Here is a 22,491-nt window from a genome sequence, read left to right as displayed (position 1 = left end):
TACAATGCTAATATGTCGTGTTTAGTTAATTACCTGAGCATCAGGAGCATCGCTGGGCAAAACAACAAGGGAAAATGGAGCTGTAGGACAAATTCTGTCACTTTGAGGTAATGATACGCTGGACACGCGGCTAGCTTTTTGCTCGCTCGACGCAGGTCGGGAAATGTCATCTAAAGTGCCTCTGGTGATTTCCATAATGTGTGTTTTTAGCAGCGCTTCAATGCTAAAGTTACAAGGATGTATTTGTAACCATTAAATAACTAACTACAGTCAAAGACTTTTCCGCTAAATGTTTGGTAACTAAGGACGCAATCACCTCTGATGGGGTAGCTATGGACATTTGTTACTATGGCTACTGAACGAAATCTAGGCGGCTCAGCTGACGCTTCAATCAATGCGGCTAGCTAGCGTAGCGGGTCAAGCTTGGAGCTAGCTGGCGCTTAGCTGGGGCGGTAACGCTCGGCGCGTTAAATCATATATTTTGTTGTTTCTGTTGTAGAATTAAATTCTTTCGGCGTAGCTGGAATATTGCTTATTCATGTCTGCTCTGTGAGGGTGCGACGTTGGAGGTTTCGAGGCCGTGTTTTAGTGGTGAGTAACGTTTAAAAGTGAGCAGTTTCTGTCTATTTAGCATTAGCAAGCTAAAACGGTAAATGTTGAACTACAGTAACAATGAAATCAGATGATATACTTTGTCGGATAATACTTTTTCATTGGCTATAGCACAAGCGGTACCCACTTATCAACATTTTATACTATTTGTGTAAAAATGACATCTTTTGTCCGGGCCTTGTGTCCTGTAACGTTATTAAAGGGAGCTGCGAATGCTAAAAACGAAACAGTGAAAATGGGTGTGTAATCGCTGAGACGGAACCACCGTAGTTATATTTTATCTGTCGTATGTATTTAGATAAAGCAATTGCTTCTTAAATAGTGTATATTTAACGCATGAAAGCGAGTGTTTGGTTTTGCTCTCTGTTTAATGCTCTTCTGCCAGATGCTAATACCAATATCTTTACAGTGCTGTCATTGTAGCACTTCCCCATAATCACACCCATTTCGCTGGCAGCTGCCCAAGCTCTGCAGTGTACCTGCACCAAGCAGGTGTCAGTATATAGAGGCTGTGGAGGATAACCTTTAAAGCATTGTGTATCGACAGTTTTGTAATAATGTTATTTTCTGATTCTGCCAGGTTGAATTGACTCTGAAGGGGAAGATGTGCAATGGAATGATAGAGTCAATATCAAAAGCCTTTTGGGCCCACACCTCAGCCACTAAACGGTCCTTCCTGTTGCTGCTGTTTCTGATTGTAGTGTCCACTGGGCAGGGGTCAGGTATGGGACAGAATTTGCTATGTTGACATCTTTTTCTCACAATAGACTTATTAAATTAGGTTTATCAAGACACAGATTGAATGGGTGAATATTAGAAGTCAGTAGCCCTACTCCATCTACTACACAGTAGATGTCATCAGATGTATTATGTTGTAGCCCTAATAAAGCAGCTCTGTGTAGCATACCTATTAACTTTATAGCTCAACTACATAATTATTATACTTAAATTTCTAGTTCAACTCTTGAGTTGTTAGGCAATTTGAAGAATTTGCATTGGAAACATTAAAAAGGCTCTGTATACGCTTCTTAAATCAAAGAGGCTATGGCTACCGTTCAGCCATGTCTGAGACCGGGAGGGAAAAGATACAAAGCTGTGTTTTTGTTGTTGTTTTTTTTTGTTGTCTTTTTAAAAAAAGAGGAGAAAATCAATTATACCTCAGATGAAAGTGTTATCAAGCCATGATGGCAATAAATAAAATAATAATTTGGTTTCATATGTATCAACACTGAAGAGGATCACCACAAGTTTCACCTGGATAACACCAGGGATGCAATCAATTAATTACCTCTAACGTCTGCCCGTACATGGCTAATTAAAAGGCAGCCATGACGTCTCTATACCTTTCAGTTTCATGGTGAGGTTTATAAATAAAAATGGATCGTATAGACTGATGTTATCATATATCATATATTGATACTTGTTAATTAATAAATATGTTAATTAAATTGTGAATGTCTTGAAAAGCTTAAACAGATTTTGGTGATCCACTGACCTTTCCTAATTTGCCTCTGTTGTTGTGGTATCTTCCATAGTAGAGTGATTGTAATGACACGTTGATTTTCTGGAAAGCTGAGATTAGTCAGTCTCTTGGAACAAAAGCCTTTCTGCTCTACATTTATAAGGTCCTTTATATTTGTTAAAAAGTCTTTATCATTATGAGGTACTTTTTAATAGTGTTCAGGATTACCAGTGAGTCATGCAGGAATAATTCAGTTTGTTTTGTAACATTTGGCTCCCTCTTTTGTAATATGTCCAGCTGTTTCTTTTGTTAATCCAGAGAAAATAGTTTTCATGTGATCATCTTGAATTAGATTTGTAAGATTGCAAAAAGGTGTGAAAAAGTGTGTCTGGAAGCGGCCTTACCTCATACAGTAGTTTACTTTTAGATTTGAGATTATTATAATAATAATAATAATAATAATGGATTGCATTTATATAGCACTTTTCGACACCCTCAAAGCGCTTTACAATGCCACTATTCAGTCACTCTCACATTCACACACTGGTGGAGGCAGCTACAGTTGTAGCCACAGCTGCCCTGGGGCAGACTGACAGAAGCGAGGCTGCCATATCGCGCCATCGGCCCCTCTGGCCATCACCAGTAGGTGGTAGGTGAAGTATCTTGCCCAAGGACACAACGACCGAGACAGTCCGAGCCGGGGCTCAAACCGGCAACCTTCCGATTACAAGACAAACTGCCAACACTTGAGTCACGATCGCCTCAGATTAGCTGAAATAACAATCTGAACTCTTTGTTGCCTTGAAAAAGCAGTTTTAAAGAAATTCTTCTGAGTTCTTCCTCTCTTCCCAGGATGTGTGAGGCCATACATGGTTCAGAACAGCTGGGTAAATCTCACAGAAACCAACAGGGGCTCATTCCCTGTGGGCACAGTATTGCAGTACAGCTGTGACCCCGGGTACCTCCCAGATGGACCCAACATCCTCACCTGCACCGCAGTGGGACGATGGTCCTCTGAACCTCCACGCTGTATACGCAGTGGTGGTAAGATATTCTCTCCACTGTTGTCTTTCTTTATGATCTGTAAAATAGTGAGTGGCTAATGTGTTTTGAGCAGTTTACCTAACATCTTTATCTCATGATTTAAACCCTTTTTTTAAAAACCATCAGTTCTTTTCAAGTTTTATGTATGTTGCACTTTGCTGTCTAATATTTTTTTCAGCCAGATTTTTTTACACAAGTACTTTTCTGCACAAGTACTTTTAAAGATAAGTTGTTTTGTTCTTCTTTTTTTTCTCCTCTCTTTAGCATGCCTCCCCCTCTCTAAACCGGATAACGGGGGCTACACCTGCCACCCATCCCCTTGTCGACTGTTCGCCCATGGCACTGTGATTGAGTTCTTCTGTAATGAGGGCTTCATGCTCAGCGGAGACTATAACTACCTGACATGTCAAGATGGAGAATGGGACGGCCCCATGGAAATCAGCTGTGTAAGCCAAGGTTGGTCAGTCCTTAGATTGATCCCATCTCTTCAAAGTTTAACACATCGGCTAAACATGAGCGTGCAGCAAATTAATGCCAGGGAGATTTGGATTTGTGGAGATGTTCTGGTTATCATATGCACATTTTGCCCTGCAATTAAAAAAAGTCTTCGAAAGACATAATTTCAAATTAATTGTGTTTATTCAAATATATTTATTTTCTCTTTATCTGTTACAATTTCTTGTAAAGCATTTTGTGTTTGTATTTAATAATAAAAATGTAATGAATAACATAAATTACCCCTGCCGCCACCACCTTCTTTAGGGTGTATAAGACCTTCCATGGTGCAGCATGGCTCAGCTAATCTGACAGACAGCAACAGGAGCTTGTTCCCTGTGGGCACAGTACTACATTATGGCTGTGATCCTGGTTACCTGCCAGCTGGACCCACCAGCCTCACCTGCACCAAACTGGGAGACTGGTCCTCTGAACCTCCTCGCTGCATACGCAGTGATGGTAAAGACAAACCTCCTAGCAATTCTTAATTTGCCTAATTCTTAGGTGCATTGTATCCTTAAAAGAAAATGATTTTTTTTTTTTTTTATTATTCCAGATAAAATAAGATAAGACATAACACATCTTACTGTTTCTATACATTTATCGTATTTCTTTCTTTTTCATGGACAGTATGCCAGCCTCCATATCAGCCAAAAAATGGTAGCTACACGTGCCACCCCTCTCCATGCAAAAGATTTTCTCATGGCACTGTGATTCAGTATTTCTGTGATGATGGCTATATTCTGAAGGGAGACTATAAATTCATCACTTGTCAGTATGGGAAATGGGACACTGTAATGCCAGTCAGCTGCGTCATTGAGCAAGGTAAAATGGGATTCGCTGATACATCAGTTCATACTGTATCAAAAGGCTTTTCTTATCTGTTATAACTATTTTATTCTTTCATCTATTTTTATAGCTTAGAAAATGTTTTATGAACAAAGCCTGTAGTTATTGCTGGAGTTGAGCTGTTTACAGCTATCAACTATATTTTCCTTATCATCTCCTTTTTAAGGTTGTAGAAGACCCTCGATGGTGCAGCATGGCTCAGCCAATCTGACAGACACCAGTAGGAGCTTCTTCCCAGTTGGCACAGCACTACAGTATACCTGCAATCCCGGTTACCTCCTGGATGGACCCAGAACTGTCACCTGCACCACACTGGGACACTGGTCCTCTGAGTCTCCTCGCTGCATACACAGTGATGGTAATTTTCTTGTTACATACAACACCAGTGACATGTTAATGCTAGGTGTAAGGTAAGAATTGTTGTCAAGATCATTTGTTCACCACCTTCAACAACAAGGCATTTATGAATAATGGGAATAAAGTTTCTCTGTCCTGCTAGGTCTTAACTCTTTTCAGTGTTTATAGTGATGGTTTGCCCATTTTATCTCAGTATAACAGTTATTTCAGAATTCCGTTTGATTTTGCTGTTCTGTCATCCTATCACTCATTTATTATTTCTACCCTTAACAGTATGCCAGCGTCCATATCAGCCAGAGAACGGAGGCTTCACCTGCCACCCCTTCCCATGCCAAAGACTTTCTCATGGCACTGTGATTGAGTATTTCTGCAATGAAGGATACATTCTCAAGGGAGACTATAAATATCTTACCTGTCAGTATGGGGAGTGGGACAGCCAAATGAAGCTAAGCTGCATTATGAAGCAAGGTGACGATAAGAAAATGGATTTCAGCTAATAATTAAAAAAATCTGCACAGATAACCATATAACTGCTTGTCTGTCCCACAGACCACAGTCCGACTTTGCCACTGGGGATGCCAACTTTATCCATAGTGGCATCCACAGCTTGTTCGGTGGCTTTTATCCTGCTTCTGGTTGTGCTGTTTGTGCTTCTTCAGCCAAAACTTAAGTCTCTCCATCGGTAAGTCTGCCCAAAGATTCCCCTGAATTTGACCACGAACAAAGGGTGCAGAGTATGGAAACTAGATAAAAATGTGACTGTGTTCTTGTCCTCTACACCTAGACGCGATCAGGGTGTGTCAGGACAGCCTGTGTCAATCATGGTGGAGGGAGTACAGGTGACTCTACCTTCATATGAGGAAGCCGTGAGCAGCAGTGGAGCTTCTGCTCTCAGTTCAGAATCTCGAGTTCAGATAGTGCTGTCGGAGGGTCAGCATGCTACAGCGCCAGAGGCTGGCCCCTCTAGGCCTTCTTCCCTCAAGCAGCAGCAGCAGCAGTCTGAGATGGCTGTGGTCCATCCCGTCCCACCGTCTTCATCCTCTTCATCTCCTTCTTCCTCTACCTGGGCTTTGGAGCACGCAGGTGCTGCAGCAGGCACCTCTTCATCACAAAGAAGGCCGTCTAGAGGAAGCGACCACCATAGCCTGTCTCTGGACTCTGAGATGGATTACTCTGATGGTGAAGCTAAATTTATTTAGATGTCTTTGTATTTATTTAAAACACTTCTTAAATTTTGTAATAATCAAACTTTTGTCTTTCCTTCACAGATATTCCATTGCTGAAGGAGGCTTGAAACATGCTGCAGCCTTTGGACTTACCCAAAACAACCAGCTTTGCGACTAACCTGTAATGATGAGCAGGAGTTTCTCACCACAGCTGTCAACATAGATAAACTCAACTACAGAGGCCCCGAGGGAAGCTGTGGGTCAGTCAGAAGAGTTCATCTGGCCATTGCAAAGGAGAAGACAGAAAGGATTCACATGTACATACATGCTTACAGTTTCATGACATTTCACACACTATGTATGTATGTCTAATATCTAAAACTCAGTTTGAAAATGTTGAACAAAGCAGAAAGGAGCAGGCACTTCTGAGGGAGTTTATATTCAGTTCTGTTGGGGTAAATTGTCTATTGTGTTTCAGTTGACTGGGCAAAGCCGCAAACTCATCTTAGGAGCTATAAAGTAATTTGTCTTATTTGCTTTTCTTTTCTTTAACCACTCGTCACACCAGTCATGAAACATGGTCGCAATGATACACAAAGGCTAGTCAAATAAATTGCTGTCCATGTTATGTAAGCTCACAGCATCATCTTGAAAGATTTTCTGATTAATCATAACTTACATTTTTCGAGTCTCACTGTATATTATAAAATTCTTTGTCCCCCCTCCTTCCCCAAGAGTTCACACTGCTGAATTCAGGGTGTACATTCAACATACTTCATTCCTCCAAATATATTCTCCTCTTAATACTCATACCCCTCCCCCCAATGCCTTAGCTTTCCACTTCTATGCACAGGTATCTATAATTTGTGAAATTTTAAAAATGAATGTCAGTAAAATGCCTCCACTGCTTAGTGACATTATATGTGGCTTTGCCAGACACATTACTTGTACACAGGTAAATATTTTGTTATTAATTTATTCAGGCTGCTTGGGAATTCCTGTTTTCGTTCTAAATGGGAAGTTAAAAGGTGTATTTAATTTATTTGTGCCCAAAATGCTGTTGATCAGCCATGGCTTCTTTTGCTTTTTTGTTGTTTTTTTTCCTCTGCGGCTCATGGAAACCTTAAAAAGTAGGTATTTTCACTTTGCAGCTTCACTTTGAAATCTACTGCAGGCACGTTATATGTGACACTGTAAATGTGGTTGGGAAGATCAACACAAAAAAATAAGTGTACAGATTGTGTAATGTTAAGTGTTCACTTTGTTTGATGGTCCATTGAGTTTACCTTGGGATTGATGAATGGATTTTATTTTTTTTGTGAAAATGGTATTTTAATATATGTAAAAACCAAAAGATTTAAGTTTCCTCTGTATATATCCCACAGTCATTTTAATTAAATATAATTTAAGGTGTTACAGTTGGCTGTTGGACAGTTTTTTCATTGTCGCATCTGAGAGAGAGAGAGAGAGAGAGAGAGAGAGAGAGAGAGAGAGAGATAGATAGATATAATAATGAAGAGACCCCCCCACCACCACCACACACACACACACACACAGAGTCCTTCAGTGTCGCAGCCCTGATCTTTGAACGGGCAGATGACATTTATAAAGTAAGGGCATTGGGTGGCTTTATTCTCTGATGTACGAATCTGTTCCTTGTACCCTTCGCCAGCGCTGGAATATCATCAGTGATGCTCTCATGGTCGCTTCGCCTCTTTGTCTTGAGGATCAACAACCTGGTCTTCCTCTTTTTCTGTATCTGTGTATTAAAGGGGTAACACAATATTTAGTTTGACCTCATTTTCAACAGATCAGAACATCACAGTGTGGAGTGAGTGCATCTGCTCTGACCCCTTGGAGCTTTGCTGCAGAAAAACATGCAGGCAGCTGTCACACTTACCGTCAGCTGGTGGCTTGACTCTTTGATAACATCTGAAGCCCAGAGCGAAGAGAAAGACCTCAGCGCACTGGAATGTGATGTATAACAGAGGGAAGAGAAACATGGCCCCAATAACCTCAAGAGGAAAGGCCACCTTTAGGATTGTAGCGCACAGCTGGATGTTTTGACATCCAGTCTCCATGGAGATGGTCCTGCTGCATCTAAAAATAGGTGAAGCAGTTTTCTTTATTAACTTTTGAGACTACATATTTTAAATTTGAGAGCTGAATCCTCCTCTGCTGTAAAATATATGTTCTACTGAACATCTCATTCATATGTAAATTGTTTATATGTTAATTATTTATGTGAGTGAACACAAATCTGGGCAGAAATTGGTTAGTAATTAGAACACAAGTAGTTTTGGCAAAGTGTAAAAAATGTGGTTATGATTGTTTTTTGCAGTTGTGTGAAGTAGTTTTTTATTGATATGTTTAGATGAGGTGAAGCTAATGTTAATTTATCTATGTGCTGTTGGTTAGTTAAAGATTTCTAAAAATATAATTAAATATTCCCTAAACAGTCATTTTTTGCATCTATACACATTTTTCTTTTGAATAGACTCAAGAAGACTCAACAAGTTTATTGTCATTTCGTATGGTGTTACCCAGCCTGAAACGAAATACTGTTTCTCACCAGCCTCTACAGTGCAATAAGCAACATGGTTTAAAAAGAATCTGTTTAAATAGAGCAGTAAAAAGGCAGCAATGAATTGCAACAATAGTTATGGATAAATAAATAGCATAAAATCTAAGTTCTAAAACAAACTCAAGACACATAGCAGCACTATTTTCACAGAAGGGGATGGTTAAATTAGGTAGTGTATCTGGGAAATGTATTGTAATGTGTGTGTGCGTGTGTGTGCGTGTGTAGAATAGAAACATAACATACTTTTATTAATACATGGAGGCCATATTATTAGGTACGCATGTTCAATGCAAATGACATTGAATGTCGACATGGTCATAAGAACCTGCTGAAGATCAAGCTGAGCATTAAATGTGGTGTGGTTGCTGGTGCCAGTTAGGCTGGTCTGAGTATTTCTAAAACTGCTGATCTACTGGTTTCAATACACCCATCTGCAGGGTTTACAGAGAATGGTCTAACAGAGAAAATATCCAGGCAGTAAAATGCCTTCGTTGATGCTCCAAGCCGATAGGAAGACAACAGTGACCCTCCGGCCCCACAACACATTGAAGCTTGAAGCAGATGGGCTACAGCAACAAAAAACTACAACGGATGCTTCTCCAGCCTGCTACGAACAGGACACTGAGACTACATTTTGCACAGGTGCATGAACTGAACAATATAAGATTGGTAAAGCGACACCTGGTCTGATAAGTCTTGACTTCTGCTGTGGCAGTGGGATGGCAGTATCACAATTCCATCCTGCCTTGTATCAATGTTTCAGACTGCTCGTGATGGTGTAATGGTGTGAGTGACATTTTCTTGGCACTCTTTGGGCCTCATGGTGTCAACTGAGCATCATTTAAATGCCACAGCCTTCCTAAGCATTGGTGCTGGCCATGTCCATCCATTTATGGCCACTGTGTATCCATCTTTTGCTGGCTGCTATCAAGCAGGACGAAACATCATGAGAACCTTTCAGTTTAGTAGCAGGCGTACACTTGTGGTGCCATTTCCCCACCAAAAATATTATTTTAAATTGCAAAAATAAAACCTGCTTACAGTAGCAATTCATGAAAGACAATATTTAAAAAAACGTTCTGCTTTCTCTTTGAAACTGCATCGCAGCAGTAGTTCCAGTAAGAGTTTACACATCAACTGCCTTATTTCCTCTTGCATAAACAGTGCAAGAACACTGACTATTGTTCAAGAGCAGTGCAGTATGAGAAACAGAATATACTGCAGAGAGCCTCTGTTTAGATTTAACATGAAGCATAAAGTTTAGGCACAACCTGCTTGTTTTAGAGTCAAGGAGAACACTTAGTGTGTATTCACTTACTGTGGACTGAGTCTGCATAAGACAGACATGACATATCCCAGTGTAAAGCCAATCAGGGGCATCAGTGAAGCTGCAATAAGAGCATCGGGCATGAGGATCATCCATATTACATTTCTGACAATATAGAAGGACAGGATGCAAATAATGATGCTGGAGATGATCAAAATACTGAGACCAACCTGTTGAAAAAGAGAAAACAGATTACAGTAGTCAAGAACTGGTTTTGATTAGGAGTGAAACACTAAAGCCTTCTTGTTTTACAAACTCTGCTGGTAACGTAAGCCGCAAATTACCCAAACTGCGTGCAATAAATCAGTTCTGGTAAACACAACTTGAAGATATTTCATGCCACAGTGTAAAAACCACAGGTGAAAATAATAAACTGACTTTTTTTTTTTTTTTGGCTGGGTCATTTTCAAAGTCCTGAAACCGGAAACGATTTTTTAGCAATTTATAAGAACAACTGCTCTTATAAATCTGAACATCTGCTGTGAAACCTGCTTAAATCTAGTCATGCGATGGCATGTGTCTGAGTGTGGGAGTCTCACTTTTTTGACCGTCACTGCGGTGTTTGGTTTGAAGTGATTAATAGCGATGCCAAAAGCACAAGGCACCAGGGTGAAAGCAAGAGCGGTGAGGATGCCGGCGTACGGCACGGCATTTTCCAATCCAGTGAAGCCTTGAGAGAAGATATACAGCAGCAAAGGCATCAGACCCAGGGCTGCAATGTTGGAGCAAGTGGTCATCACAATGCTGGGAGGGCAATAAAGTGAAGAAGGAAAATCATCGCACTGTAAGTATCTCACTGCATTATTTACTTTAAAAGCAGTGCAATTACTGCAAACAGGAGCATCAGCTTACCTGAGGTTCATGTCGCCTTTCACAACAAGAGAAAAAATGTTTGATAAGGTTCCCCCGGGACAGCACCCACAGATAAGCACGGTCACTGCCTTTATGGGCTCCATCTGCAGGATTTTGGCAAGACTGAAAGCGGTAATGGGCATGATGCAGAACTGGGACAGCAGGGCAATGGCTACTCCTTTTGGCTTGAAGAGATAGGCCTTAATTTTGAAAATCTCCATCGTGCAGCCCAGGGATATCATGGTGATAAAAAGGTTGAGGACAGTCAGTATATTGACGGTCTTGTTTATTGGTCCCTGTATGTTCAGGGTGGCCAGGGTGACATTGTCAGATGCATTTGCTTCATTAAAAAGGCTCCCGCCATGAACTTCTGTCAGGTTCATCATAGCACTTGCACCAGTGTTGCGATTTTACTGAGATTTGGCTTTCACCTGTCACATGAAAGAAGAGGAAATGCAAACAAGTTAAAGACATTAACATTTCAGAATTAAAGGTCAACAATATGTCTGTAAGCACAATAGCTCAAGAAGTTTTAAATGAATTCTGATAAAACTTTGTAGGGGTGCAGAGTGGGGTCATGTTAGGGACGCATTAAAATTTGGCTTACATCCACCAAGGTCTTCAAGGTCAACTGAACGATTTACTGGTTAAAAATTGACAGCAGGTCTTATAACTTAAAAATTTTGATTCTTACAAGTGAACTGTGTATCGTCAGCATATGGAAAGTACCATATAAAGATTTAAAGTATCATGTCACATTTGATCTCTGACCTCTCCTTCAAGGTCAATAGATTGATCTGAAGGTCAAAGTGCTACATAAAACTGTTTGAAACTTTGTTTCTTCTTCTTCTTTTTTATTTTTTGGAAAACTAACTTTTATCACTTGATACTGATTAGTAACCATTTGATGAATTGTAGTAAACAATGCTATGCGTGTATATCTACACCCACATAGATTTTGAAAAAGTATTATACTCAGAATTAGGTGATGTATATCAAAAATTGGTTTTATTAGGGCAAATAACAAAAGCCTGCTCTCTGCACCAATCTGTCGAAATGTGCTAATCCGTTTGAAGTGCATGGTTGCAAGTTCCAAGTTCCAGCTAGATTACGAACATTAACAACTTTAGTGGTTAAAGCACTGTCAAAGATAAATCCTTGAGACTAGAGCTTCTCTCCAAAGGTTTGCTTGGTGTGCACAAAGAGGATCTTTTGGGGGAAATTAAACCTCTTTGTTGTCATCTGCCATGTGAAGTATCTTATGTTGTCTAGTATCTAGTAGTAACTGATACTTAATATTCATGGCATGCTCTCTGCAGGGAGAAAAACAAGCCATTTTTTTTTTTAAAAATGTGGACAGTGTGTGGTGTTAAACTAGAAGTTTTCAGTTCTGTGAAAAAAGAAAGCACATGTTGCAGTGCTAGCTTTACTCTAGATCCTGTTTTTATTTGTTTGCATTGTGTTTTTAGTGCACTCCTTAAATTTTTTAACTGGAGTTGCCAGAATGTGCATAACACGATAAGAAAGCCTCTTTATCCCTTTTTATTTATTGAAGGTTCTGCAAAATTCAAGATTTTTAGCAGTGTACGTTGCTCTCATTCGAAACAAACTCCAGTTCCAAGCAGAGTAAACTTTTACAAGTCTTATACACAACACAACACAGTCCAACACTAAAACACTGGAATCGGTGCCAGTCTTTCCCTTTTCAAATAAATGACAGGTGAATAAAAACAACACCTTCTTACCTTAATTTCAGGCCACTGGCAGCAGCGTTTACTCACTCACACACTTGTGTCCAGCTAGCCTTGTGTGGTCCAAGTGCTTTTCTCAGTGCTTACCCCCCCCAACCTTGTCCTCCCTTATTTATCACATGATCTCAGGAAAAACATGATGGTAGGTGGCTGACACTGCAATCCAGAAATCTGTGATTCATGCAAAGATTTCCCCTCAGTCAGGCTTTTATGTGAAGTTATCCTCTTTTGTGGGGCACAATGATGTGAAAGGAATGCAACGATCTGTTTATAAAGGCAAAGGGGCACTTTTATTCATTCATCCTTGCTTTCATTTAAACAGACGTGCAATTAATATTGTGCAACGAGGCAGAACACTGAGGTTACTTGGCAAAGTTAACGGTCTTTGTGTCAGCACATGTTATCAGTGTGCTTTTTAGACAGAACACAAATGTTGTCAAGATAAGATAAGATAAGATAAGATACCTTTAAATCTGTAGAATATGACCCAGACTGTCCATGGTAGCCCACCTGCAGCTATTTCACTGCATTCCTTACCAGGACCTGTCTGTGTAGGTTCTCAGTCATGCGGGACACAGTAACCTAAGGAACTTGGAAAGAAAAAGCGACTAAGTTTCTTGAAAATGTTTCACCTCTCATGTGAGATGCTTCTTCAGTTCTAACACTAAATGGTGAAGAGTCCAGTATTACTGGTTGTAATCCGGATACTGCTCTTAATTAATAAAGAGTAAAAAAATAAAGAATACTTCAAGTGACTGATACATTAATGAAGCGCTAGGATTTTATAGAGATTTGAATGAAAGCAGATTATAAAATGATGAAATAAACTAAGGATTACATAAATAAAAATAAAATAAATAGATTAATAAATAAATAAATAAATAAAAGTCCTTAACAAATAGTACTTTGTTAAGGAGCTTTGTTATGAAGTTGTGCGCATCACACAGCTTCATAACTCATAAGCGAGCAAGAGAAACTTAAAGGCAACACGTCAGTTTGTTCACAGCTTTGTTCGTAGCTGTCAAACATTCGGCATCGACCACAAAAGACTTTGGAAACATCTGGATCTTGTACAGTGTCACTGTATCGAGGTACCAAGATGTCTCAGAGACAACATCACTCAAGCCAAAGGGATCACCCCAGCACTGCTCACTTAAGTGAATTTAAAGCCCTCAGAAGAGCATTTAAAAATTGTTGCAAGGAAAAACAAGACCTGGAGAACAGGATGAAACAAATGCAAGAGGAGAAAAGTGCAGAAATGATAAAAATGCAAGAAATTACAGTGATGAGAAAAAAAAATGAAGGCTTGCAAGTGATGTTTAATGAAGCTCTGGGAAGAAATACACAACTTTTAAACAAGAAGCAAGCTGGAGGTTTTACCCCAAGAGCTGCTATGCAAGATCCAAGACAAATCCTCCCAGACTTTGAAAAGAAAAATACAGAATTATGACTATTTTACAATGAAACACTGAACTGGAGGAAGAGGAACAGCAACTGGAGAAAAATTGCAGAGATATGCAGTGGAAAGTCCAAGAAATGGTGACCAAAAACACCCATTTACAAGAACTGTACAACAAAGTCCAGTGCGCAAATACTGAAATGCAGGAGAAGCAACGACAGGAGCGATCTCAGAAAAACGAGCAGTCTTTACTTGAAGAATTGCTGATGATGACAAGCCATCCATGAAAATGAACAACAAAGGAACAAGGACATGCATGAAGAAAGCAAAGAGCTGCAAGACAAGAATGATGAGAAACATTAGAAGAACTGGAGAAAAGGTTTAAGAAACTGGAGGTGCAGCATGAAGATCTGTTTAGTGACGTGACCAACCTCACAGCACAGAGCAAAGACCTGCAGGAGCTGTGCCTATAACAGAAGAAAATGCAGATTGGGTTTTTGTGGAAGAACTACTCAGCTGCTTCTTAAGTTAAGCCTGGACAAGAGTAGCCTCATCTTCTTCATTCAGGGGCAAATAAACAATAAAATATTCTAATAAATTAACTTTGCTTCAACGTCTTATTCAAATTCATGCTGTTAAGAATCATTACTGATGGAAATCACCATTTAGCAGTACTTAAGAAAGCTGAATAACTTTAACTGAGCTTGCTTTAACATGACTCCCTGAATTTAGAGTCAGGTTTGAGTTGGATAACAGACAGCAGTTTGAGAAAAACTTGTGTTCATTGGAAAATAAAATGTATGAATCGTTTCACTTCAATCATTTGCCTTCATTTCATGAATAGTTTTATGTGTTAGTGTTGACTGATCGTCGTAAGTCTTGTTGTTGCTTTCCCAAAGAGAACAAACATTAAAAAAACCCACATGAATGAAACTGGAAGACAAGTTGAAAATAGAAGGAACAAAATGATTTTCACATTTCTTTCTCTGTAAAACAAAATCAAGGAATGAACAAACACAGATGTACTTTTAGGAGGCAAAGAGGACAAATAGGCAAGAGTTTATTTTTCATGTGCGTTTATAAAGAGTGCATTTAATGTATATCACAATCTAATAACTTCAACTAGAAAAATTTGCATTTCCTGCGAAAATGCTGTGTGGATGCCTTAACGCTGAAGATGTCAGCTGAAAAAAGCTGAAAAAGTTTGAAAAAAACAATTGCCTTGAGCAGGATTCAAACCTGGCCCTTCTGTTCTAAAGGCAGTTACTCATTTCACTGAGCCAAACTGATTCCCACAAAGATGAGGTGGAGAGACTGACAATTGTGATGAGATGAGCAGAAGCGGCTGAGAATTGTGCTGATAAGAGGTGAAAAGGCTGAAAACTTTGCAGAAAAGAGGTGAATGAGCAGAATTTCTGATGAAAAGAGTTTTTTTCTGAAAACAGCTGAGATTTGTGCTAATAAGAGGTGAAAAGGCTGAAGATTTTGCAGAAGAGGTGAATAAGCAAAATTTGGGCAGAAAAGAGGTTAAAATCCTGAATATTTTGCTGAAAAGAGTTCAATCAGCAGAATTTCTGGAAAAGCTTAAAATTCTAATGAAAACAGCAGAAGAGGCTGAGATTTGTAGTGATAAGAGGTGTAAATGCTGAACCAATCAGAGGTAGGGCTTCTGTCTGCTTCATCAGGCTGTGTACTTGTATGTATTTCTGCCATGGACTGTTGACAAGAATCTGAGGTCCATATTAGAAAAGCTGCTAAAATCATAAAACTTTGCAGAATTGTAATAAATTAGCAATATAAATTACAGGTCTGTGATAGTGTATAAATTTGTAGTGAAAAAAAAATGTTGAACAAGGTGGGATTGAACCCGAAGATCCGTTTCATTACCAATCACGCCACCTGGAAAGGGGCCAGGCGCCTGGAAAAAAGGGTGATGAGCAGTCAGAATTAGATCGCGGTGAGAGGCGAGTTACGCTGTAAAATTTCAGGCGGAAAAAGGAAAATAATAATAATAAGAAGAATAATAAATCCGAGAAATAGTAATAAGTGTGCCTTTTGGCATAGGCACACTTAATAAAGAGAAACAGGAACTCAAAGGGCATCCACACAATTAGAAAACTGAGAAATATAGTGATGGACTGACTTCTTTATAGGTGTGGTGGTATGGTTTGTGACTCGGCTGGAGAGGAGGGGTGGAGTAGCGGGTTTACAGTGTGGTGTCAGGGGGAGGCTTCTTGTCACGGACGATCTGATTTCCTCGTGTCAGCATTGTTCCCACATCATCATAATTAATGTTGCTCCAGGTTCAACATTGCAAGTGACCAATCACCTTCTTGTGACGTCATTCCTTTGCGACTTCGAAATACCCGCCTTCGAGTATTTCGAAATACAAGTGAAGAAGCGAAAAACCGCCGCCTGTCCGCCGAATTTGAAGTCAATTTAGGATACTTTCCTTTAATAAACGGTAAGCATTATACATATGTTCCTCACTTGGCTTGCTGTTTGTTTGCTAGCGATAGGCTACTTGACAACAGCATTAGCTAACCAGTGTTCTCTAGACCAGCGTTCCCCAACTTTTTGGGTGTTTCGTGGTCCGGGGGTTGGGTCAGGCAAAATTGCAGTAGCTTCCCTGATCATTTTACAAACATAAGTGAAGAGAATCTGGACTAAAAGGCCTAGACTTATGGTTGTGTGCTGAATCTATGAATCAAACTATCACCTGGAAACATAATTAACTGGTCCATAGCTGTGAAACTGGACATGAGTTCTTGATTCTATGGAGATTAACAGTAATCCAGAAATTTACAAATTTGTCCTGGTACATCGCGTAAATGTTGTCCCTGGGACATTGCGTAAATGTTGTCCCTGGGACATTGTGTAAATGTTGTCCCTGGGACATCATGTAGATGTTGTCCCTGGGACATCGTGTAAATGTTGTCCCTGGGACATCGTGTAAATGTTGTCCCTGGGACATCGTGTAAATGTTGTCCCTGGGACATCGTGTGATAGCTTGTAAATAATGGAATGAAAATTATTGATTGTTATTAACTTGTGAAAAAGAAGTGTAACAAATCCACATGTTATGTTCTTACACCCTTACAGAAACTGTGACTCCTTCACAATGTCAGGTAAATGTCAACTCATGTTGAATAATCAACCAATCAAGCCTTTTATTATCACATGCAATGTTACACGTACAACTGCAATGAAAATTTCACCCCCTTCTGACCATACATATATTGCTTAAACATCACATTGGGAAGACAGGTCGGAAACAGTTAGGAAGGTCAGAAAACAATTTAATTAATAGATGAGGAGGAGAAAAAAGAACTACAACCAGACAAAGCTCCTAGAAGACTGAAATGGATGATGGTTGCAGCATGCAAAAAGAAAATGATATCTGTTGACTACAGCATATGCTTTCTCACAGATTACCTTGTGGGAGTAGCTGGACCAAACTCTATTGGTATTTCAAGTTTGAAATCCCTGTTTGACCAGACTAACATTTCAGATGAGGTACCTCTTGACATAAAAATCCTTTTATGTTGTCATAAAACTAATGTTAAATTCTGCTTTAAATACACTTTATTGTACAATTTACTTAATGAATCGTATTCCTTAGTTCTGTTTTTATTTATATGTATTTATTTATTTGTTTTATAAGGTAATAGATGGCCTAATCTATTTGCAGTGTGAGGTATGTTGAAAAGCTTGTTTGATCATAATGACATAGCATGTTTACGTTTTTTGTAATGTATTTGAAAACATAGGTGTATTTGTTATTTTTATAGAATTTCCCTCACATTTATCCAATACCAAGCCAAATCACTGGAAAAATTTTGGATGGGTCCACAAGAGCACAAAGTGCATACTTTTTGAAGGTATGACTTGGACTGTGGTAACTATGTTCTTATCACAAAGGGTTTATAAGTTGCCACTATAAACAAACAGCATTTTCCAAAATTGAAGCCTTGTCAGAAGAACCTGAAAAATACCTTTCTGAAACCTTTTCTGTGTAAAGACTTGTTCAAAAGCAATGCACACAGATTAAAACATTTCTGTCTTGGCCAACTGATAAAGAACACCAAAAATTGAGTGGTGCGTGTTGAGTCTGTGGTCTTGATTTGTTTTGTACACACTATAGAAATTAATTAATGTAAACAAAAAATGACACTTTCTATATGTTTGTGTATCTGCAGAATTAATCACAAGTCTCACCTGACAAGCTTTTGCAGTTTTGCAGTGTCATTCTTGACAGAAAAACATACTTGTCACATTATTTTTATTTCCAGAAAAACATCTTTCAGATGTATGAGAAATTGATTGGAGCCTGTCTGGAAAACGGCAGCCACTGGACCTTGTTTGTAAGTTGCACAGATTTTGCACTCTCTCTAGTGCATGATACTTTTCAGTGTCCCTCATTAGGAAAGCTCAAGGCCCAAGCCTACCATATCCATCTTTTTACAAAACAGTTTTGTGACATACCCAAGAGGACCATAGTCTATATGAATTCATTTGGCGAGTCGGAGGTCAGAAAAAGTGCGGTGTTGAAAAACTGGAGGTAATTAATTAACATATTTAACATAACATATTTAATTTAATTGAAATCATTACCGAACGTGGTTATTGATTTCTCTATATGCTTTTTATTTGTAATAACTGCGATCTCTCAACTCATTTGCTTCAGCAAGAGGCTGCGCTGGAGAGTGGACCTTGTCACATGTGAGCCACCCACATCAACAGGATGGGAACTCATGTGGAGTGCATGTCATAATGGTACTGAAAACTATAGCTTTAACCTATATAAGTAATGTTTACATTTTTGCCTATTCAGTTTTTAAAGCCTTAGAGGCAGGATGGTAAAATCTCAATTTTTTTTGTAGATTGAACCATTTCAGCAGTAATGCTTTGCTTTGGTTGCTCTGTTTTTTTTGTGTGTTTTTTTTTTTCTCGGGGGGGTTAAAAACAAACAAACATTTCTTTGTTAATCTAATTCTTTTTGCTCTTTTTTTTTTTTTTTTTTTTTTCTTCGTCAATTATTAGTTTGCCCAATCTCTCATTGACGGTAAAACACAAGTGGAGGAGTACAACACTGAAGTCACAAAGCTCAGGTCCCGACTTTGCCACTACTTATTTTCCTCAATAGGTAAAGATAAAATTAGCTGCCTTCTTTTTCTCTAACATTGGAAAATGTAACTTGTACTTAAACAAATTATATTTTGCAGATCGAACTAGGAAGTGCAGTCAGTGCTGGTGTGTGATTGCAGCCAAAGACCGGGTACACTATGACATGTCCTTAGCCATATAGATTGTTTATATAATGGACTTTGTTCATTTGTTTTTTGTTTGTTTATTTCTTCTTCTTTTTTTTTCTTTTTTTAATTCACAGGTGCAGTGCCAGAAATGTGGTGCATACAAGCACATGCGTTGTTCAAAGTCTGGTTGTGGCATCTGTATCTTCTGTGAGAGTAAGTCACAATATAACTAAACAATGTCCAAAAATGTTTAAAGTGAAATTTTTTTTCGTAATTTTGCCTTTGCACACCAGGACTGTGTAATTAAAGTGGACGTTTCAAGATCCAGTTTTTACACAAAACTATTTTAGACATAACTGTGTCGTATTGTGGGGATTTCTCTTCACAATTAAATTGATATAGTGTTGTTTATATCATTCTTCTTTATGTAACAGCACAGTGCAGCACAGCAGAGGGAAAGGAGTTGTGCAGCATAGTGGGTGGCTATACAGGAGGAGCAATAGAAGTAGCCAGTGAAGAATGTCATCAGGGAAAGCATCAGGCAGCGAATGACAAAGGAAAAGTTCCTAAGGGAGAGAACATCTGCAGCAAATCGACAAGTAACAGTGAGATAGGAAGACTGACAGTCAGAGATGAAGGTACACAGACTGAAAGAGATGAAGGTACACAGACTGAAGACAACGAAAAAGAAGCAGAAGTATACGGCACAAGTCTGAGTACAGATAATGCTGCTGCTGATGATGTTGACAGGATCGATGCAGATACAGAATTCCAAACTGATTCAGAAGGAACTAGTACAGTTTACAGAGTGCATGGTCGCTTATCTGTACCAAGCTCAAAAAAGAAAACCTACACAATAACAGAAGACGAGATCAAGCGCAGAATCAACGCAGAGAACATGTCAGTTCATGTTTTCAGAGGTTTGATTGGGGTAGGTATACATTTCGTGATTTTGATGTCACCTGAAATAAATCCGGGTTACTCGTATCAATGAAGTGACAATGTGGCTGGAAATTGTGCATTTGCTGCAACATATACACAATTACACCATGTAAACAAAAGCATTTAACTTTGTGCGCGTGTGTGTGTCTCTCTCTGCTCTTTTGGTGTTTGCACTTTTTCTTTTTTAGGGCCGTAAAGCCAAACTGCCCGCAATGATTCTTGACAGGCCTAAGAAGGCCAAAACTAAAGTAACAGTGTTTAGTGTTCTGAGTGAAGAGGAGGCTGGGGAGCTAGCCCTCGGGTTTGCCGGAAGATTGGCCTGCGATGTCACAACAGACATGGTCTGTAAAGGCATCGACCATTCAAGTGCTGATATGACAAAGTAAGTTAGTAAAACAATATGAAAGTTGTATCTTTTTTGGTATTATTTGTCATTTCCCCGTATTTGGGTTATTGGTGTAACATTGTTAATCTTACTTTCTAATAACAGACAGACTCTTCTCAAAATCCAACACAATCTTAAACATGAGCTGACTGATTCCTCAACCTTCAGTTTGCTGACACACACCTTTGGCCCCGCTGCACTGGATTCTGTCATTTCATTCCTGTGTGAAAAACTTGATCTTGTCTCTTAAATAATGAAACCTTTTGTGACTTGTTTGTTCTGTAAATCAGAATCTTGAAAATTGTTCACTGTTGTTCTAAGTTTGTGTTAACTATTTGGCAAAAATGATTGGTTCCTAATCCAAACAGCATAATGACTGTTCTAACACATATCTTAAAAATGCTACAAAGAAAATTATCACATATGTTTCAATATGAATGTAATTGTGTCACACTCGGTTTGTAGTAGCTTTCCTGTTTTATTTTGAGTTTTGGTATGTTTACACTGTTATTTTTATTTCCCGTGTGTTCGTCTTCCCTTATTAGTTTTACTGTATTTAGTTAGTCTGATTTAATAACTTATAATTATTTACTTTCCAGTGTGTATATATGCTCCTCGTTTGGATTATTGTTTGTTTGAGTTCTGCCTGTCTTTTCTATTAAAGATTTGGACTTTTGGACTATTAGTGGACCTCGTAGGTTTTTATTCTGTTCAATTGGTAATTGACTGGGTTTAATTTAGTGGCCTGGAAAACAGGCCGGAGGGGTCTGGTCATTTTAACCCCCTAAGACCCGAAATCTTCCATGGCATGCATTTTTAATTTCTCTTTGATATTTGGGCCGATTGGAACCCGATGAATGTAAAAAGAAAGAATTACCAGGTTTTGTTTTTTTTACCTAATTTTTGTTTCTGAGAAAAATGAGAGCCACATATGAGGACATTAATTTGAAATTTCGATAGAACAGTTGCAGTATAATGTCCTCATAACTGTATATCAGGCACTTGTTGATCAAGATTTAGTATTTTGGTCTAAATAACCCAAAATGTGATGTCCACATGTGTGGACGCCAGGCTGGAGTAAAGTGTTAGAGCTATTTATACCTATGTAAACTTTTATACACTGGTTTTTACCTGTCTTGTTTCAGAAAGGTTTAAAAGGGTAATGTCCACAGTTTATTTGTTTATTTATTTGTTTGAATTCAACATATTTTATTAAAGTAATTGAGCTTGAACACAGAAAAAACTGAATCAAATAATCATAAAATCAAATCACTTGCACTATACTGAAGTCTAATCTACTCTGAGCTAATGCCGGTTTCCAACACTAATGATTGGGTGAAGGAGAGAGATGAGGGTGTGCACGGCCACTGGTGCTCTTATCCCTGTTCTTTGTGATACAATCCAACAGGAAAGCAGTCAAACCCTTGGACATTAGCCAAGTTAACGTTCACAAATATATATACACAGAGGAACTCTGAGCCCCAATGTCAGCATTAGCACAAACATGCCACTTCATACCAAATCTCAGTGTGAGGTCAGGTGTTAGTCTCATTCCATTATTCTGGCTATATTTTCTTACTCATTACTATTAAACTTATACTTAAGACTAACTATTAACAAAATCACACCCCAATAACTCTGTTATTACACTTTGTATTTAATCATAAAAAGGCTGGATGTTGAAACCTTTTACTTCTATTTTGTATGAGCCGGGGGTTCTCAACAGCTGATACTCTATGTCCAAAAAGTGACAGGTATCGTTTTATGGAGCAAAAAACTTAAGAGCGCATATTTTATAAATAATACCAACAATTACAAATGCAGACCTTTAATAGTAATAAGTAATCCTTTATTTATAATGCATAGCAATATAAAAATAGTAACATATGAAAATATTACAATGGGCACAGATGAATTTGTATCAAAAACAGCAACCAAGCCAAAGTAATGAATAACACATAAATAACAACTGCTTGAGAGACCAAACAATTTCTTTTCATCTGTTCCTTGG

General features: G+C 38.7%; 4 protein-coding genes across 5 annotated transcripts in view; 2 read left to right on the top strand and 2 right to left on the bottom strand.

The window, feature by feature from the left end:
* Nucleotides 1-6,066, bottom strand: part of fsip1 (fibrous sheath interacting protein 1) — a 38,388-nt gene extending 32,322 nt beyond the window's left edge. Inside the window, exon 1 of the mRNA XM_085343202.1 lies at nt 34-6,066. Coding sequence (XP_085199328.1) covers nt 34-195 — 162 coding nt within the window. The 5' untranslated portion in view covers nt 196-6,066. The remainder of the gene's footprint in view (nt 1-33) is intronic.
* LOC146612603 (sushi domain-containing protein 4-like) lies at nt 309-7,032 on the top strand. The gene is made up of 11 exons (XM_085343201.1): nt 309-591; nt 1,193-1,334; nt 2,927-3,118; nt 3,383-3,574; nt 3,881-4,072; nt 4,244-4,438; nt 4,629-4,820; nt 5,093-5,287; nt 5,369-5,501; nt 5,604-5,998; nt 6,088-7,032. Exons 2-11 carry the CDS (start codon nt 1,217-1,219, stop codon nt 6,111-6,113), a joined length of 1,830 nt encoding a protein of 609 aa, XP_085199327.1. The 5' UTR covers nt 309-591; nt 1,193-1,216; the 3' UTR covers nt 6,114-7,032.
* Nucleotides 6,182-12,774, bottom strand: LOC146612602 (hepatic sodium/bile acid cotransporter-like). 2 transcript variants are annotated; one of them, XM_085343196.1, is made up of 7 exons: nt 12,494-12,774; nt 10,749-11,179; nt 10,436-10,640; nt 9,888-10,066; nt 7,886-8,085; nt 7,648-7,744; nt 6,182-6,264 (listed from the first exon to the last, which is right to left on the bottom strand). In XM_085343196.1, the coding sequence occupies exons 2-6, from the start codon at nt 11,132-11,134 to the stop codon at nt 7,683-7,685; spliced, it is 1,032 nt and encodes a 343-aa protein (XP_085199322.1). In that variant the 5' UTR covers nt 11,135-11,179; nt 12,494-12,774; the 3' UTR covers nt 6,182-6,264; nt 7,648-7,682. The 2 variants fall into 2 exon arrangements, with proteins under 2 accessions (XP_085199322.1, XP_085199321.1); XM_085343195.1 differs by lacking the exon at nt 6,182-6,264 and having other exon boundaries at nt 7,475-7,744.
* Nucleotides 12,775-17,206: 4,432 nt separating this feature from the next.
* Nucleotides 17,207-20,744, top strand: LOC146612601 (uncharacterized). Its single transcript, XM_085343174.1, has 12 exons — nt 17,207-17,414; nt 17,563-17,595; nt 17,690-17,779; nt 18,191-18,262; nt 18,371-18,459; nt 18,572-18,674; nt 18,942-19,044; nt 19,124-19,176; nt 19,288-19,366; nt 19,588-20,084; nt 20,284-20,477; nt 20,586-20,744. The coding sequence occupies exons 1-12, from the start codon at nt 17,265-17,267 to the stop codon at nt 20,728-20,730; spliced, it is 1,608 nt and encodes a 535-aa protein (XP_085199300.1). The 5' UTR covers nt 17,207-17,264; the 3' UTR covers nt 20,731-20,744.
* Nucleotides 20,745-22,491: the final 1,747 nt, after the last annotated feature.

Source organism: Diplotaxodon limnothrissa, linkage group LG19 (assembly GCF_057381915.1).
Source record: "Diplotaxodon limnothrissa isolate DT_005_m linkage group LG19, D_limnothrissa_male_GT1.1, whole genome shotgun sequence".
NCBI lineage: Eukaryota > Metazoa > Chordata > Actinopteri > Cichliformes > Cichlidae > Diplotaxodon > Diplotaxodon limnothrissa.
The sequence above is the reverse complement of the archived record's forward strand: the minus strand, read 5'-3'. Positions and strand labels throughout refer to the sequence as shown.